The sequence below is a fragment of the Styela clava genome, chromosome 12 (genome assembly GCF_964204865.1).
Source record: "Styela clava chromosome 12, kaStyClav1.hap1.2, whole genome shotgun sequence".
NCBI classification, from domain to species: domain Eukaryota; kingdom Metazoa; phylum Chordata; class Ascidiacea; order Stolidobranchia; family Styelidae; genus Styela; species Styela clava.
Window position 1 is genome coordinate 2,382,753 of NC_135261.1, and position 17,273 is coordinate 2,400,025.

Consider the following 17,273-nt stretch of genomic DNA (forward strand, 5'->3'; position numbering starts at 1 on the left):
AATTTTTTTATATTACACCAGTCACCATTGACAGACACAACCAAGTACCTGTCCCGGGCTTTAGTTTTTTTGCGGTCAGCATATAAATATACAAGATCACCTACACGAATCATGGGAGATATAGGAATAGGGTTACGGCATTTTGACTTTTGGCTGGGCTTATGGTTCTGGAGTCGACTAGCATATTGTTCTTCAATCATGTGTCTGTCTTCCATAGGAATTTGTTGATTAGTGAATTGGTCTCTTTGGGTCCACATTTCCCGTAATGATAATCCCCTCTTGCGTAGTCGTGAATTAAGATTAGCAAGGGCCACTGATAATGTGACATGAGAAACAGGCTGATTGTCCGGTGCAAGTCTTAGTAATTCTTCCTGCACTTCTTGTACGGCTTTTTCAGCAATGGGATTTTTATTGATGTTCTTCGAATGGCCAAGTTCGAGTGTAAGTCGATGCTTGGCTTATTTTTTGCCATTGAAGCAAAGGCAGGAGCAGAGTCTGTGCGTATTAATGCTGGTGGGCCATCAAGAGGGGTCATATCCAAAGTTAAACACACAAGACCATTACGTAAAGTCTCTTCTCTTTCATTTTCAATTAAGCAGGCTCGTGTGAAAGAGGTAACACATTCTCGTATGACTAATATCAATTGTTTTCTTTGTTTAATAACGTCTGCAGCAAACATTGATCCGACGGATGGTGTGTTATCACTGGTAGTTTGTGGTATGGGGCGGGACACAAACTTTTTTAGGGAGGCACATTGATGGCAGGCATTAGAAACATGTTTAATCATAGCATCAGAATCAAGAGCAAAAAAATAACGATTAAATACAGATGCCAATTGGTGAGCGGAGGGGTGCTCTAATCGAATATGTAAAGCAGTTAAAATAGCATCAACGAAATGACGTGAAATAATAATACGATCTTGGCGAGAGGAAAAAGGGCGAGATGTATGACAAACAAGTAATCCATCACTAGCAATAGTGGCATGCATGAGGTAACGTTTCACGTCAATGATTTTAGTCAATTTTTTTGATGGTCTGGTGCCTTGTTGTAGGTGAGCGTGGACCCGCCGAAGATCCGCACATTCTTTTTGAATCGTAAGCCAGGCAGACCTAGAAGTAAACGGCATTTTGGTGTGGCCTGATAAAATGTCGCGAACAGAAACCTCACGCATGACAGGTTGTTGCTTGATATCATCAATAAAAGCACAAATTTGACAGTTATTAGTACAACACTCCGGTGCATTACGACTAGCAAAATCTGAGGGGAGATTTTTAGAACCCGCTAAGTGCTCCAGGGTGACTTGATATTGACTTGTGACTGATAAAAATGTTGAAAGTTTTGGGCTAGCTGAAAACTCTCCTCGGCATAGCTTTTGAAAGGCCTGAACGCAAGGCTTACTGTCTGTTAAAACCCGTGTAGTATTTGCAGATTGGATGATATAGGGAGCAAAGTGCTTGATAGCAGATGCAATACTGAGGGCCTCGATTTCGCATGGAATCCAGGAAGTGAAGCGAGACTTAAGTTTAGCGCTAAAAAAACCAGCAAGGTGTGTCTCGCCCTCACGTGTAATATACAGTGTGGCTCCTAAACCCGGATGTGAAACTGAACCATCAGTAACTAGCCACAATAAATCACTGGGTCTTGGTAACGTTATAGACTTGTTGCTAGATGAATGAGATTGGGCAGAGTGAAAACTTTGACGTAGCTCATCATTCCACAAAATAGTTTCTTGGGAAGCACGGTTATCAGTGACTTTTTGTAGGTCACACAAAAAATTTGCACATTTGGGTATGACTCTAGCAAGAACACGGTAAGCTCCTAAAAAGGACCGCATAGCTGCTACAGTTTTAGGTGGGTCGCATGTGGATAATGTGGCAATACGATGTGGGGATGCTTTAATTATGCCTTCTGACCATATCCAACCAAGGATGGTGGTTGACTTGGGGGCTATAATAGTTTTGGAAGCAGATAAACATAAACCACATTTTGATAAGGCAGAAAGCACACTACTCCAGTTACGGATCAATTCCTCAGGAGTATTTCCCCCACAGTATAAATCGTCTGCTATTTTAGTTACGATACCAGCCTGTAATAGGTCACCTAAAACCCGGCACATAAGCTCTTCCAATGCAGTTTCAGATCCAGGCATTCCCATAGCAGATCTGGTATATACCCGGGTACCACGAAATGGTGTTACCACACCACAATATTTCATAGACTTCTTTTCAAGTGGGATTTGATAGAAGGCACTAGTGAGATCCGACACGACTATGTATTTCCAACATGCAATTTTGCGCAGAGTAGAGTCAACATCAGGTAAAAGGGAAGGTTGTGGTTTTTGAGTATCTCCCAACGTCTGCGAATGCAGTGACTAGACGATAACCCCCCCCGAGGCTTTCTTGACTAAGAAGGAGGGGTTTAAATATTCCACAGTGACCCCAACGCATTCTGGTTTTTGGAAAACACCCAATGCCTCAAGTTCATCAAACTTTTGCTGTAACTCAACTAATTTATCACGCGAATATTGAGGTATTCTACCTTTCCGTTGAGGGGGCTGGGTAGGTCCCATATTAACCACAGCTTTGAAGGGTCCAACAGCTCCATTGTAACCGGGAGGGCTCGGGTTAAACACGCTATCAAACTTTTGGTGTAAGTGTTGAAATTTTGCGACAACGTCTGAGGGCAGGATATGTTCAGGATCGACTTTTATGTTGGTTGCAAACGGAGGGGATGGTCGAACGAAGGAATTATGGTTGGTAGACTGGGTAATGGACTGTTGAGATATAACAGGTAAAAGTTGGGCGAATTGTTGATGCTTGTCAATACGTGCAGGTTCGCATGATGAATTTTGAATAAGGATGTAATCGTTATGGCGGGGAGCAATGCAAGGCGTTAACCATTTTTCAGTGGTAACGGACTGACAATCGATGCGAGGCTCGACAGCCACCTCGTCAACATCAAGCAAGTGATTTGGTAAGGGAACTGTCATAGTTTCGCCAGGCCAAAGGACGCGTGACTTGCTGGAGTGTCTAATAATATGAGGCGGGTGACTAGCCTCACTATTGAGACGTTTATCATCATATGGCAGTGGAGGAAGGTTCCGAATACTGATGGTATGCTTTGCAGGTCGCAAAATGATATCGTTCTCGACCATAAACGGGGTGCCAGCCAAAATGTCGGAATCTAAATGCTGAACTACCAGTGCTTTAAAAGGCATAGAAACAGCATCAAGTGATAGGGTACTAGCTGTTTCGCCAAGTACATTTAAAAATGATGATCCGTCAGCCTGTAGAGCTTTTTGAGAGCACTTAGATATTTTGGCGCCCAAAAGACTAGCAAGGGATAGAGATATCATATTACACTCAGCACCAGTGTCAAGCACGACACGGATGGGTTTTCCTTTACAGTACAAGACCATGTGAGGGCAATGGCATATGTTAACACGTCGTGAGCGGTAAATATAATGATTAGAGTTAGAATTTACCTCAGGACAGTCAGAAGATGCTGAACTTATGTCCACCAAAGGATCCATGTCATCGTGATCCGTACTGATCATACGTGCTTTAGCCATGAATTGCTTATCGTTGTCAGGAAGGAAAGGGCAGCGGCTCAGGTAATGCTTGAACGGTCGACCCCCTTCCTTGCACAGAGGGCATGATTGACGTATGTTAATGTTGCGGCGGCTGTAACTATCCTTCTTTGAATTCAACTTTTGAGAGTGAAGAGATCTACACACTTTGGCATATTCCATGGAGGCCAGCTCGTCTAATAGCGACTCGAGCGCTCCTGAAATTTCAGGTTTGATAGAAGCTAGTGTGCGAGAACGCAGCTCAGTTCCGTAACGTTGCTTAACGAGCATTGGTAAATCCTGGTGCAACAAAGACAACCAGAAATTAACGATTGTATTTTCCAAGGTAGGAGTTAAGTCTTCGTCTTCTGTTGGCACAAAGCCATGATGAGTAATTGAGCTATTTGTGGTAGCGAGGTTGTCTTCAAAAAAAGACACTAGGCGTTGGTAAAGGTCTTCTGCTCTTTCCCCATCTTCAAGTTTGATATTGGCTAACTCCAGGAGATGGGCGCCGGTAGTATGGAACCCAAAATGCATGCGGAGCGCTTGCCAAATACAGTTCAAAGATGTGGAATTCTTGACGATTGTGTTGCGAGACATAATCGGACAATAATTTGCTATTTGTCCGAGCATCAACTCTAAAGTGGCATTTTTTTGAATTGCCGACTTTCTGCGGTCTTCAGCTACTGCCTCTCCATCATCGGTCAGACCTCTCAGTGGGTTAGCTTCGGTTTGTTTCTCCCATTGGACGTCAGGGGCAAGAAAAGGCGTAAAGTTATTGTCCAGGGCTAAAGTGTATAGCAGATTTTGTCTCCATGTTTCGAAGGAAGTGATTGTCTCACATTTCTTCAGAGGCCACTGCTTTGGTGCTTTAACAGCTGCCATTGTTAACCTCAGTATAGGAGATATACAGCGTAGAATTTGTCTTCGCTGCCACCACGCCAGTAATTGGTCGTAATTATCTTACAATGCCAAAAACCTTACACAGAAAAACAAGCAACGTCTTGTATGAAATCCAAAACAGGAATGAATTTATTATCCACGATAACACGCGCAATTGCGCGAGAGAAATAATACGAGGAAAACGAAATCAGCGAGGCATATCGTAATCAGTCGACGCTTCAGATGCGTCGGCAGTACAAACACTTATTATCACACAATAAAGGACAAACACTCGTTATTATATAACTGGCGCCTCTATTAGAAGGGCCAGCCCGTTCATCGTGCCCACGGAGGGACAGCTCGTGACAACCAATGAACTTCAAAATATCTATCAATCGACCGAGAACATGGCGGTTTTTCTCGACGTTTTGGTTGTGCCGACGAATAGAAACCGCGCGTCCTTCATCCAACTGTGCTGCAATATTAACATTTCCGAATGTTCGGTATTTTACTGCATTGTCCAGATGCTCCATAGAAGATTGATGATCCCTGGCACGCTCGGAAAGATGTTTAAGATCTCTAAAACCGAATTTACACCAACGTGAGTCACGGGCGATAGCAAAAAGTAGGCAATAAAAACAAAAAAGTGGATTTTTGTCCTCGCTGTAACACAACCATTCGTGTTTTTTATACCAAGTTTCTGCGCAGAACGTACGTCGACGCTTTCCTCCGTCATGAGATTGTTCCAGTGAACAATTTTTTGGTTGATAAGGCCCAAGACGTTGTACCTCTAATTTTTGTTCCAGCGGCAGCTGCGAAAACGGAGTGCGAAGTAGTGCATCAACCTTATTCATTATGAGGTCTAAGGCTAAGAAATGCGAAGCCGGAAAGAAGTGAGGAGCTCAAAAGGAATGTGGAAAATCGAAAGCAAATGGACTAAAGGTCTCTAACTGATTCAAATAGCGAAACAAGCGACAAAAACGAAGGCGAGGAAACTATCAACTCTTCAAGCAACCAACGAACGAGAAGGGATGCGTGAATATGTCAACACGTTGTTGTAAGAAACGTCGGCATTGTGTCGTCATAATTTCGGGGCTAGCCCCGATGATTTAGTAAAAGAAACAGAAAACAAACGAGACAAACGCGGCGAGTGGAAGATAAAAGAGAGAATACGATATACAATGAGCAACCGGGGCAAAATCGGCGTCGCCCCGTCGGCGTTCGGCGAAGGCTTTGCGAGCGAAAAATGAACCATGTCGGGAGAATATGGCTAGTGTAGACAGTCTGTGCAACCGATATTGAGGTATTTTTCGAATATTTTTTATTATACCGAAAAAACAACCGGGGCATTGCCCCGGTTGGCCCTATTGACGCGCCGCCACTGGGTTGGAGTATTGGGTTCTTTTGTCGTTTTCGGTTAGTTCAAATTAAAATCATTGTATCCGTTCCACTGCTTCCAACATCAATATCGAATTTTCACGAACGACCACCATTCAGCCATTTCAACAAGTGCAATGACCCTATCTTTTCTACGCTCTGTTCCATCATCCACGTGTAGATTCATAAAAGGATCGGAACGTCGCAATATGCCCGCAACAGATCGTCGACCATTTAATTTTAAATCCGAGAAACATCTGCGGATAATCAATTTTTCAGAAGAATGCTCATTCGTTTTGCGGCTGTGAAAGTTTGGTCCGAATTATTGAGCATCGTTTTTTTTATTCAACTGTTTAACGATCGCAGGTTTAAATCACTTAGTTAGGATCATACAGCGATAGAACTCTGGACACAAAATGGCTGGTGTGACGTCACACGAGCGCTTATAACGTTACCAATGCATGTCCTCACTTGATTTATAGTCACTTTGGTACTTACTGAAGGTGAATGCGTTCTTTTGTTTGTTTCCCGCTAACATTGTTAGCGAACGTATTACATGTAAAATCAATTCTAATTGGTCCTGTTCGGACGTTCACGTAACATTGAATGTTTTTTTTAAAGATGTTATTTATAGAGAAGCATGCTTGGGCGAATAAGTAAATTCTTAATGCTTGGAAACGGCAGCTTATTTCATTATTCTTTATTCCTTTTGCTGTACATAAAAAATCTAAATTCGGATCATTTGTATCGTTAGCGTCTATTTCTTTCTATTTTTCGAACAGAACCCGATATTTAGACAGAGAATATGCGCACGAACTCTCGATGACAATATGGTCAGTGAAGACAGCCGGGATGGCTTAAATGCAGGCCTATGTAGTAAAATCGGAAACTGTAAAGTTATAGGAGACGTCCCGCTTTGGAGTGAAAACAAATATGGTAACCCTACCTATACCGGTATCCGCCATGGCCCGGTAACCTGACGAGAGGCCGTGGTTCGCCATGCGGATAAGTCGTGTTTCCCCGGTTTAAATATATAAATCTTATGAGATGATTTACATATTTATCCCAGAGGAAAGACAAATGGCAAACCACGGCCTCTCGTCTGGTTACCAGGGCATGTCGAATATGGGAATAGTTAACCAGTTATTTGGTTCAGATGTATGGCCCTATGATTAGAGAGGTTAACCTATCCTAAACATCCTGAAGATAACTACTTTACACCTCCAATTTTAAATGGTGTGAATTGTTCCCGCAGCAGACAACGACCAGCCCCATGCTCATTAACAAACTCATATATCAAATTATTTTATTGCACAGAAAAATTAAAGTGAAGTATGAATTAGTGAAAAATATGGTGATTACAATATGTTAATCTTAAGATAGGTATTACATATTTATCCCAGGTGGAGAGGAAAGCCGATTAGACGCCCTAATCCTATGGCGAACCACTTGAATCGGTGAACAAGATGACGCACAACCTGAACATAGCATGTGTACCAGATTAGGGTTACCAGGTTGTGCGTCATCTTGGTGTACATACTACGGGAGCGCCCTTGAATCTTGTACTACGATTTGTGACGACACAAATGCAATGTTTGAATGGTTAGCAATAGAGTCTGGTATTTGGACGAAAGACCTTGTGTTCAAGTTGTATTATCGGCTTTACTCTCACCACAGAGTCAAATATAAAGGCAATACAACAAACTATAAATCGTTGCATACAAAACCCGCAGAGAGTACTGTTGTATTGAATAAAACTGCACTCTCTCACGGTATAATAATAGAAAGAGCAAACAAAGCATATAGTTGATTAAAAAAAACTTTTGATAATTACTGAAAAAATGAGAAGAAAAATACTTTCGTAGCTGACAAATCAATGGTACTGCCTTTTAGAAATGAATATATAGGGTGTCCATAAAGTTCCTTTACAATACCAATTTTGTTATGAAGTCAGTTTTCAATATATCTTAATCAGGTTGTTGTTTTTTGAGCAGTGACTGTTTTGTGTATTTTTACTTTCATACATCTGTGAAGGCCGAAACAATATATGGTATCAATAAATTCCCTTTGCAATTTAAAAATTTTCAAGACTTCATGGACACCCTATATTTCAATTTTCAATATAACATGCAAGCTTGGCAAATTCATTCCTACTATCATGTCACAATCTACTGACACCTCAGTAGAAAATAAATACTTTCCAGTGCTGCCATACATATCTTGTAGCAGTACTTTATTCAATTTTAGTTGGGCTTGATTAAATTTCAATTTGAAAATCAATAACTCATTGTGGATACTTCAATTTTAAGGAATTCTTGTCATGATGGATTGAAATATTTTTAGTCTAAATTAACAGTGAATATTCGATCAATAAATTCTTATAATTTGGCTTTTTTCATCTGATCTCCGATTTCCATTTTTGCAATGAGGCCGAGATGAACTTCGTCAGGACCATCTGCAATCTGGAGAGATCGAGCACCAGCGTACCTTGGAGAAAAGGAAATAGATTTTATTGTCTAGTAAAGAATGCACGATTGACGAACATAAAAGCTGAAGAGGTGGAGCCCCTAGTATGCAGATATAGGGAGCTTAGACAAAATTGCTTTTTATTTTATTGGCACTCATACATCTATACTCCAAACAAAGTGGAAATTTTAATAAAAAAAATGTTTCAATAAAATAAATCAGACTTGGAAATAATTCAAACTTGTATTTTTGCTTAAATAATATTAAAAAAAAACATCTGAATTCAACAACAATCATTGAAAACTGTTAGTCAACAATTGAAAGGGCGCGTTTTCTAACTTTCCCAAGTGCGCCATTATAAGTGGATATAAGAATATTTTATTGGAACACATACACCTACACTCCAAACAAGGCGGAAAGAGATTTGTAGGCGAACATTAAAAAACAGGCAAGATTACGAACAACAAGCTAAGAACAAAGGGGACCAGTCGTGGGTTCACAGGGTCGAATGCTGTGAGGAATAATTATGTGCAAAAGAACTCTTCTGCACTAAGGTAGTTCACATAACTGCCGGTCGGTTATAGCTTCCTCCATTATCAAGTCCATTCATATGAAACAAATGATTTGTCTCACTAACACCATACGCACAATAGACTGGTAACTAGGGCTAAGTATTTTTGAATACCTTCAAATCGAATATTTTTATCAAATCGAATCTCGAATACTTGTAAATATATAATTGTAAGCGACTTTTTATTGTAATTGGTCCTCTCAACATAAGAATTTTTGAAAACATAAAAATACATCACTCAGATAGATCACTGAGTGTTCACACACAATAACAAACACGTTTTATCAATAACTCACTACAGAAAATGGTCATATGTGAGAATTGCGTTGAAAAAATATGGCTTTAACCACGACACGAGAAAAAATTTGTAAAAGATAAATGTAGAAAACCTTTGTTTAAACTTGAGTTGTTAATCATAGTTTGCACTGGACAAAAATCTTTGTAATCTTTAAAATCTTTGTACAACAACCAGACTCACCAAGCAGCCAGAGGAAAGTCCTGTGAGACTCCTGCACCACCGTAGATCTGAATGGTCTTGTCAACCACATTTTTGAACGTTTCAATCGCTGCGACTTTGATCATTGCAATCTAGAAGAAGGATACATGAAAGGTTTTAGTTCCAAGGAGTAAATCTAGTGCAATAGACACAAGTTTTGGTACTGCTGTAGCATGTGAACCAAGATGGCGGACACCAAAACGTTGTATGTGTACCAGGTTAGGGTTCGGCGATGATTTTGAGCACAAAAACTACAGGAGTCACTTGGCTAGTCCCCGACCTCGTTAATAGTATTAAAAAAAGAAAAATTGGAATTCTCATTGAAATATTAGGTTAGCATAGGATTTACATATTTATCCCGCGGGAGAGGAAAACCGATAAGACAGCTTATTCATATGGCGAACCACGGCCTCTCGTCCGGTTACCATTCCAAGTCGGGTATGGGATTAGTTATATTGTTTGTTTTCGGAAGCATGGACTTGGTGGTGGAGGAAGCCGTAACCGACCAGCGGTTACGTGAACCACCCAACGACGGCGAGGAGTCGAGCAATCCTCTCGCACATAACCATCCCTGCATGGGATTCGAACCTGCAAACCCACGCAGAATAATTAGAGGTGCGGTGGCGAGCGTATTCCCAACGCTTAGCCCGTTAAGTCACACCGCCGCGCCACCAATATTTCACCATTTCAACCCTATTTCCTCTCAGTTTGTTGAGCATGAATTGTTTAAACATAATTGGCTTTGGAATGCACCAATCTCCCTTCAACATCAAGTCAATACTTTCGAAAACTAATTCCACACCCGACATGGACTGGTAACTGGACGAGAGGCATTGGTTTGCCATATTTTGAGCTGTCTTATCGGCTTTACTCTCTTTCGGGATAAATATGTATTTATTATCCTATCTCGATAGCACTATAAATACCACCAGGAGTGCTGAAAGCCTCAACAAAAGCGCCATTTCTCTTACTAGCACTAGTTGGCGATCACAAACAAAATTTAAAGCCGGGTAAAATTTTTTTGTCTAAAACACTTAAAAAGCTCACAAATGTCTATATTCCATGTATATTTTAACCCAGTGGTTTCTAACATTTCAGAGCTTGTGGTCCCCGTTCCCGAGGGTTATAGCACTCATGGCCACCCTGTGTTATCATTCCAGTGGTATTCTTATTGGTGGATTCCAAATCCAAATTATGTTCAAACAATTCATGCACAAAAAAGTGGGAAAACCTTGTGAAATAACTTCATCAAGAAATGAAACTAGGAAGAACGAAGAGTTTTCTTGTCAAGGGAAGTACATACAGTTTTGCGTCTAGCACTGTGCCCCTGCCATGTGGCTGATTTGGAGGGCTTCGGGCCCACGGTTAGGAACCGTTGTTTTAACCTTTCAATAAAAAGATCAAAGATGTATAAAATACTCCAAAACAGTGGTTTTTAACGTTTTTTCTGGTGAAAGCTCCCTAAGGGTCGAGTCTTCTAACTCTGCAAACCAGAATGCAATTTGATAAAACCTTATATTCACCTGTTTTCTTGCTGCTTTAGGTCCATGCATATCAATCATATGAGCCGTGTACAAGACCAGTAATCTGGCTTGGTCAATCTCGATACGACATCTTGCCAGATGATGCTGATTTACTTGCTAAAGAGATAAAATGAGGGATTATTGATGAAAGAAAAATGGTTAGCATGTTGTCAAATTGTTATAGTACAGTAGTTCCCAAAGTTGATTGACTGAGGACCAAAACGAGAATATCGGTTGGAAACCGAAGACTTATCGATCGATAGTTAGGGGATCCCCCAAAACAGAAACTGCAGTTTCGATTCATCCGCTCTTGTAACTTGCGCACTGCGCATCGCACACACACACTCGGCGGGTTTCAAAATTCTCTCGCTTTACAAAAATCTAGATCACTATATCAATAATTGATTGATAACTCGCTAATTATACGACATAATTCGCCCAAAATCAATAGGCTTCTGGTCCGAGATATGATGAATGCACATGCAAAATCTGGAGCAGATTCAATCTCGCTTTCGTGAGATATCGCGTGCATCTAACAGACACACATACAGACACACAGACAGACATACATACAGACAAATACCTATCAATATACTAATAAGTACATTCAAGGGCCAAGAGAGGGAAACAAGCTGTATGCAATCCTAATACTGGTCTGTATAATTAGGATGCCGGTATCATCGAATTGTTGTGAATATAGACGTGCTTAAACTGTGATAGTGGCTTTACAATTGACGATATCTAGAACCCAAAAAAGAATAAACATAGAGTGTTAAACTATTTCACTCAAGTTGGGCTATTTAAGTTGTTATGCCGGCCAAGGATGGGGAACACTGTATTAGTGGTGTGTTATGAAATATGAAAAAAAAAATCAGTTAGCAGGGCTTAAATTAGCTAGCATTCCCGGTTGAAAAGTGAGTTTAAAGTCCATCGATGATGAATCATGGATCATTTAAGCACTGGATGTCAATATCCAGATCGCCTTGACATACATATAGACATTATTTTTGATTTATCTATTAGGATCAATCACAGGTGTCGCTGCTCAATAACCAGTAGTGGTGTCTCGCGCCACCCTTCACCCTGAAGTAGCAATTTACTTCTTTTTGCATTGTTTATTCATAAAGTGTATTTTAGTATGGTGGAAAAAAAAACGGGGCTCCCGAAGTATGCGAACCAAGATGGCGGACATCGGAATGTAATATGTATACTAGGTTAGGGTTAGGCCATAATTTTAGGTATAAATACTACGGGAGGCTCTTGGCTAGTCTTAGGACTAAAATAAGAAAAATTGGAAAAAAATTATCACCCAACCCTAACCTGTTACCCATGTTACGTTCCGATGTCCGCCATCTTAGTTCGCATACTTCGGGAGCACCAAAAAACCTACTGATGACTAGTCGATTATGCTTTCTTCCACTATCAAGTCCAATTGTCTGGAGGAATACTGGCAACTATTTCTCAAACCCAACATTGACTGGGATCTAATTGTATTCAGGGGGGTAGAAAAAGTATTTAGTATGCCAAATCTTATAGCGAGCGGCATCCTCTCATCCGGTTCACAGAACAAATTGGGTATGAGAATAAATAACCTGTTGCCTGTTTTAATTTACTTATCATTCAAGACATCTTCAAGGCAAGGTTTTTGAACCAGAGGCCAAAAATTTTACCCGTCTGGCGAGCCATGTAAGTGTGACGTAAAAAATACATTTTATCAACAATATTTACAGTATTACAAAGCAAAGATGGAAAACAATATGGCTCGTGCAAAAACTCAATATAACTCGAATTTCAACAGATTCTTCGAGCTATTCACAGCTAAGACATTAAAATTTGGATTCAGTTTGGTTGTGGCAGCATCAAGCAGGCCAGATTGGAATATCCAAAGGGGAAGTACTTTGCCCATGTACGCTCTTGTTCAACATTTCCAAACTGGGGAGAAATTTTGTTGATTTGGGGGATGAAGCTTTGTTGATTAGCTTTGTATTTTCTGTAGTATAACTAATATTTTTTGGTTTTTATTACAATAAGAATTGGTTCTGAACTAGAACTAAGATCTGAAGCCTGACCTGAGGCGAAATTCAGGTCGGGCCTGAAATGTCAATCATTACGTTCGGGTCAGGTCGGGCTTCTCTATCGCCGACTTTTTTAAAAATAAATATATGTTTATAAAAACTATGTGTGGAATTCAAAAAACTTCTAAATAAAATATGAAATTCCGGATTTGCTTCGGGCTCGGGCCTGCAAATTCAGTTAATTAGTCGGGCTCGGGTCGGGTTTAATACCCATAATAATTTTTGGGTGCTCCCGAAGTATGCGAACCAAGATGGCGGACATCGGAACGTATCATGGGTAACAGGTTAGGGTTAGGCGATAATTTTTTTCCAATTTTCCCTATTTTAGTCCTATTATCAGTTCGAAGACTAGCCAAGAGTCTCCCGTAGTATTTATAACTAAAATTATGGCCTAACCCTAACCTAGTACACATATTACATTCTGATGTCCGCCATCTTGGTTCGCATACTTCGGGAGCCCTAATTTTTGGGCCCGATCTTACCTCTATTCTGTACCCATAATTAGTTGAACTGTACAAAAGCGGGAATTCGACTTGCACATAACACTACCTACGAAACCATTGAAGATTGAATAAATAAACTACTCTTTATGCATATGGGGAACTCAAATGAGGCAAAAGAGAGAAATTTGACTTAAAAGGATGGAAACAACTGCTCTAGTTGATGACACTCTAATCAGTGACGGGAATTTCCCTTCAGAATATTTCTAGCCAAACCTAGATTCAAAAATTAAGGATATAAAGCCGCCCTTACATGTTCAATCAGTCTTTTTCCAAACGTTCTTCTTTGAGCGGCTCGAGATACGAACATTTCTAAGCATCTCTCTGACACACCTAGTGATAGAATTACAAAATGATTAGAACTTGAAGGCCTTAGCCTTATTCTTGTAGGCTTTTGCAAATGCCTCAAAATGTTGTATATATTCACCATGCTACTGTGAGTTGGTATGCAAAATATGCATGGAGTCCTTTGCAGTGTTGAATATATGCAAGTGGGCAGGTTGGCACAACGGTTTATTGGTTCAAAGTTAGATTCAATTATGTTGACATCATGGGATAAAGATCTTGCTTGTTATCTCGGCAAGGGTGTAACGAATTGGGGAGGGAAAGCTGAACCGAAAAGAGTCCTGTCATAAATAATAGCCTTTCATGTATCCTTGAACATGTCTGAAGCCTTACGGCGCTCTCGAAATATATGTACCAAGATGGCGCACAACCTGAATCCTAACCTGGTACACATACTATGTTCAGGTTGAGCGCCATCTTGGTACACATACTTCTGGAGGTCTGGCCTTAATAATAGAAAGATATGATTGGATTCTACATATTTAGGGAAGCCAATAGGACAGCTTAATCATATGGTGAACCACGGCCTCTTGTTCGGTTACCACTTTATGTCAGGTATGGGATTAGTTAGCCAGTTATTTGTTTCAGATGCATGGAAGCTGTAACCAGCAGTTACGTAAACCACCCTACAGCAGTGAGGAATCCAGCAATCCTCTCGCACATAATTATCCTCCACCGAATTCGAACATGTGAATACACCGCAGGGGAATTGCAGGTGCAGTGGCGAGTGTATGCCTAACATTTGCGGGATGCGCAGCATTGCCGAGCAATTTTGCAACTGAAAGACTCTTTCGAAAATAGTTGTAACTTAAAAACCTACGATATATCTACTGGGTAATCAGTAAGTGAGTGGGCTTCACTGTGTTGATGTCGTCAAAGATCTCAGGCCTGAGCCCAAATGACCATAACTTCACAAAGGGTATAAAAAATCTAAAAAAAACAGGTCCTTCCAGAAATATAGGACTTTACTGATGGATGCTCCCAGTCTAGAACCTTATTCATAATGAAGATCTAATATCGTCCTTCAAAAACAGTGGAATTATCGTTGAAATTGCAAAATATCCAACAAACCTATCGATCTCATACAATGGTGAATCCTTCCTGGCCCTAGTCTTCCTTGAGCGATCTCAAATCCACGGCCTTCACCGAGAATCAAGTTTCGTTTCGGAACTCGTACATTGTTGAAATCAATTTCCATGTGTCCGTGAGGATAATCTGGGAAACAAATATAATACGGGTACCTGTTAATTATTGTTGTGAGCTACTTATCTGAGTAAGTCTGACTTTGGTCATATGAAAAGTTAAAAAAATTTGCGCTCCCGCGATATGTGCAACAAGATGGCGGATGATGGAACGCAGTATGTGTACCAGGTTAGAGTTAGGCCATAATTTTATTCTAATTTTCCCTATTTTAGTTCTATTACGAGTTCGGGGACTAGCCAAGTGATTCTTGCGGTATTTGTACCTGAAATTATGGCCTAACCCTAACCTGGTACGCATACTACATTCCGGTGTCTGCCATCTTGGTTCACATACTATGGGAGCTCCAATTATTGTTGTGAACTGTCGATCCGACCCGATGAAACATTACAAAAATTTGCGTTGGTATGTATCAAGGTTGTTGATTTACATAACCTAGTCATTTTACTTTCTGTCACAGCACCAATGTAGTATATGCATACGAATTCCCTAGCGCTAAGGCATAGCTAGAAAGTTAGGGAGTGTATACAACTTACAAACACTGAGGCAAATAGAAAGGAAAACAGTTATACAAGACTTTAATGTATTGTGCAACACCGATATTATTTCAGGGGTGGGATCTTATATGCTTTGCAATTACCTTGCATATTTTAAGTCATTATGACCTAGGTCTGGAGTCTTCACCTAAATGTTCAAGGTATTGATAAATTGGTATAATTAGATTGAAGTAGCAATATTGAAGCGCCCTATATCAGTGCTACTAAACTGGTGGACCGCGGTCAGAATCCGAACTTTTTGAGTATTGAATTCGGACTGCACCTAATTCTTTATTTTGGATCATTAGCCCCACTTTTTAAGTTTCAACTTAAAAAATGACTTTTATAGTTCTTAATACATATGAAAAAAACTATAACACCATAATAAACAATCTTGATTTGCTAATAATCATTAGTCGGCCGAGGAGGTGAGCGTTTAAGGATGCCGAAATATAAGTTCTGGAAAGATCAGACACAAATTATCTTGATGTTTTGTATGCGGATCTTTGGTAAAAATAGTTAAGTAGCCCTGTCGTATATCATTTCAAACGATGAAACTAAATTGCTCTTAACCATTTCCTTGCGATTTTAATTTTTTATCAAATAATCATATTTGCTACGCCAATTTTATGCATTTGTACCCCCACAACTAATCGATCGACTAACGAAAAACTGATGATTCTCTTCTGCTACCCGCCGCAATCTAGCGAGTTTGTCGTTGGTACGTATACGTGCCCACCGCACGGTAAGGAATTCACCTTCGTGTCCAAACACAGTCAAAGGTCTGATAATTTTCACTCCTGGTGTATCGAATGGAACAACAATCATGCTATGCAGCCCATGTCTTCCTCTAGAATCGGAACGTTCAGTGCGACCCATGACTATTCCAAACTTGCAACGAGGATCTCCAGCGCCTGAAAGGAAATGATAGAATACTGTATTAGACTTCTTGTAATGAAAAGTGGTACAAGTCAAGTCGAATCACAGATTATCTGAGCCCCAAATAGATATCCAAGGTATTGATTGCAGCAACAGGTTGAAAACATTCTATCATGACTATGTAACCATCTATTTAAGTGTTGTGCATAGATAACAAAATAGATGACATGAGGCACACTTGGTGTGCGCCACTTACAAACTGTTATACTATGCCTTATGTGACTGGGTGCTCCCGAAGTATGCGAACCAAGATGGCGGACATCGGAACGTAACATGGGTAACAGGTTAGATTTGGCCAGAATTTTTTTCCAATTTTCCTTATTTTAGTCCTATTATCAGTTCGAAGACTAGCCAAGAGCCTCCCATAGTATTTATACTTAAAATTATGGCCTAATCCTAACCTAGTGCACATATTACATTCCGATGTCCGCCATCTTGGTTCGCATACTTCGGGAGCCCCTGTAACTGTCTATATAAGATAGAATAAAGTGTTATATCTTGCAATAAAACAAGTCAAGTTGAATAATAGATTATCTGAGCCCCAAACAGATATCCAAGGTATTGCTGCAACAAGTGGAAAACGTTTTTCACTGTGAAAAATTTCAATAAAATTTTTGATCTTGAGGGAAATATTGCATTTCTGCGATCTATGTGGTGGCCACCTCTCGTGCACTGCTTCAAGGTGCTGCTAACACTAAGTGAATTTGTCATGGTCATGGATTTGTTAGTAAAGTAATGAACTAAACTTAGGTTACGTCACTCACTACTATTCAGAACTTAGGCTCAGGATGGGGA

At 40.2% G+C, this 17,273-nt stretch overlaps 2 protein-coding genes across 2 annotated transcripts in view; both read right to left on the reverse strand.

Annotated features, from left to right (window-relative positions):
* Positions 1-452: 452 nt before the first annotated feature.
* On the reverse strand, positions 453-4,753 carry LOC120340183 (uncharacterized). Its single transcript, XM_039408479.2, has 2 exons — positions 3,485-4,753; positions 453-1,109 (listed from the first exon to the last, which is right to left on the reverse strand). The coding sequence occupies exons 1-2, from the start codon at positions 4,451-4,453 to the stop codon at positions 1,014-1,016; spliced, it is 1,065 nt and encodes a 354-aa protein (XP_039264413.2). The 5' UTR covers positions 4,454-4,753; the 3' UTR covers positions 453-1,013.
* Positions 4,754-6,986: 2,233 nt separating this feature from the next.
* LOC120330083 (acyl-CoA dehydrogenase family member 11-like) overlaps positions 6,987-17,273 on the reverse strand; it is a 57,023-nt gene continuing 46,736 nt past the window's right edge. Inside the window, exons 14-19 of the mRNA XM_039396910.2 lie at positions 16,298-16,453; positions 14,875-15,018; positions 13,712-13,791; positions 10,884-11,000; positions 9,343-9,452; positions 6,987-8,314 (exon numbers count right to left, since the gene is read on the reverse strand). Of these exons, the coding sequence (XP_039252844.2) occupies positions 8,206-8,314; positions 9,343-9,452; positions 10,884-11,000; positions 13,712-13,791; positions 14,875-15,018; positions 16,298-16,453 (716 nt within the window). The 3' untranslated portion in view covers positions 6,987-8,205. The remainder of the gene's footprint in view (positions 8,315-9,342; positions 9,453-10,883; positions 11,001-13,711; positions 13,792-14,874; positions 15,019-16,297; positions 16,454-17,273) is intronic.

What these genes read in the sequence shown, in the direction of transcription:
- LOC120340183 (XM_039408479.2), bottom strand. Translation starts at nt 4,453, where the DNA reads ATGGCAGCTGTTAAAGCACCAAAGCAGTGGCCTCTGAAGAAATGTGAG. An exon ending in CATCTTCTGACTGTCCTGAG is followed by an intron (nt 1,110 to 3,484) that starts GTAAATTCTAAC and finishes GTTTACTTCTAG; the next exon opens with GTCTGCCTGGCTTACGATTC.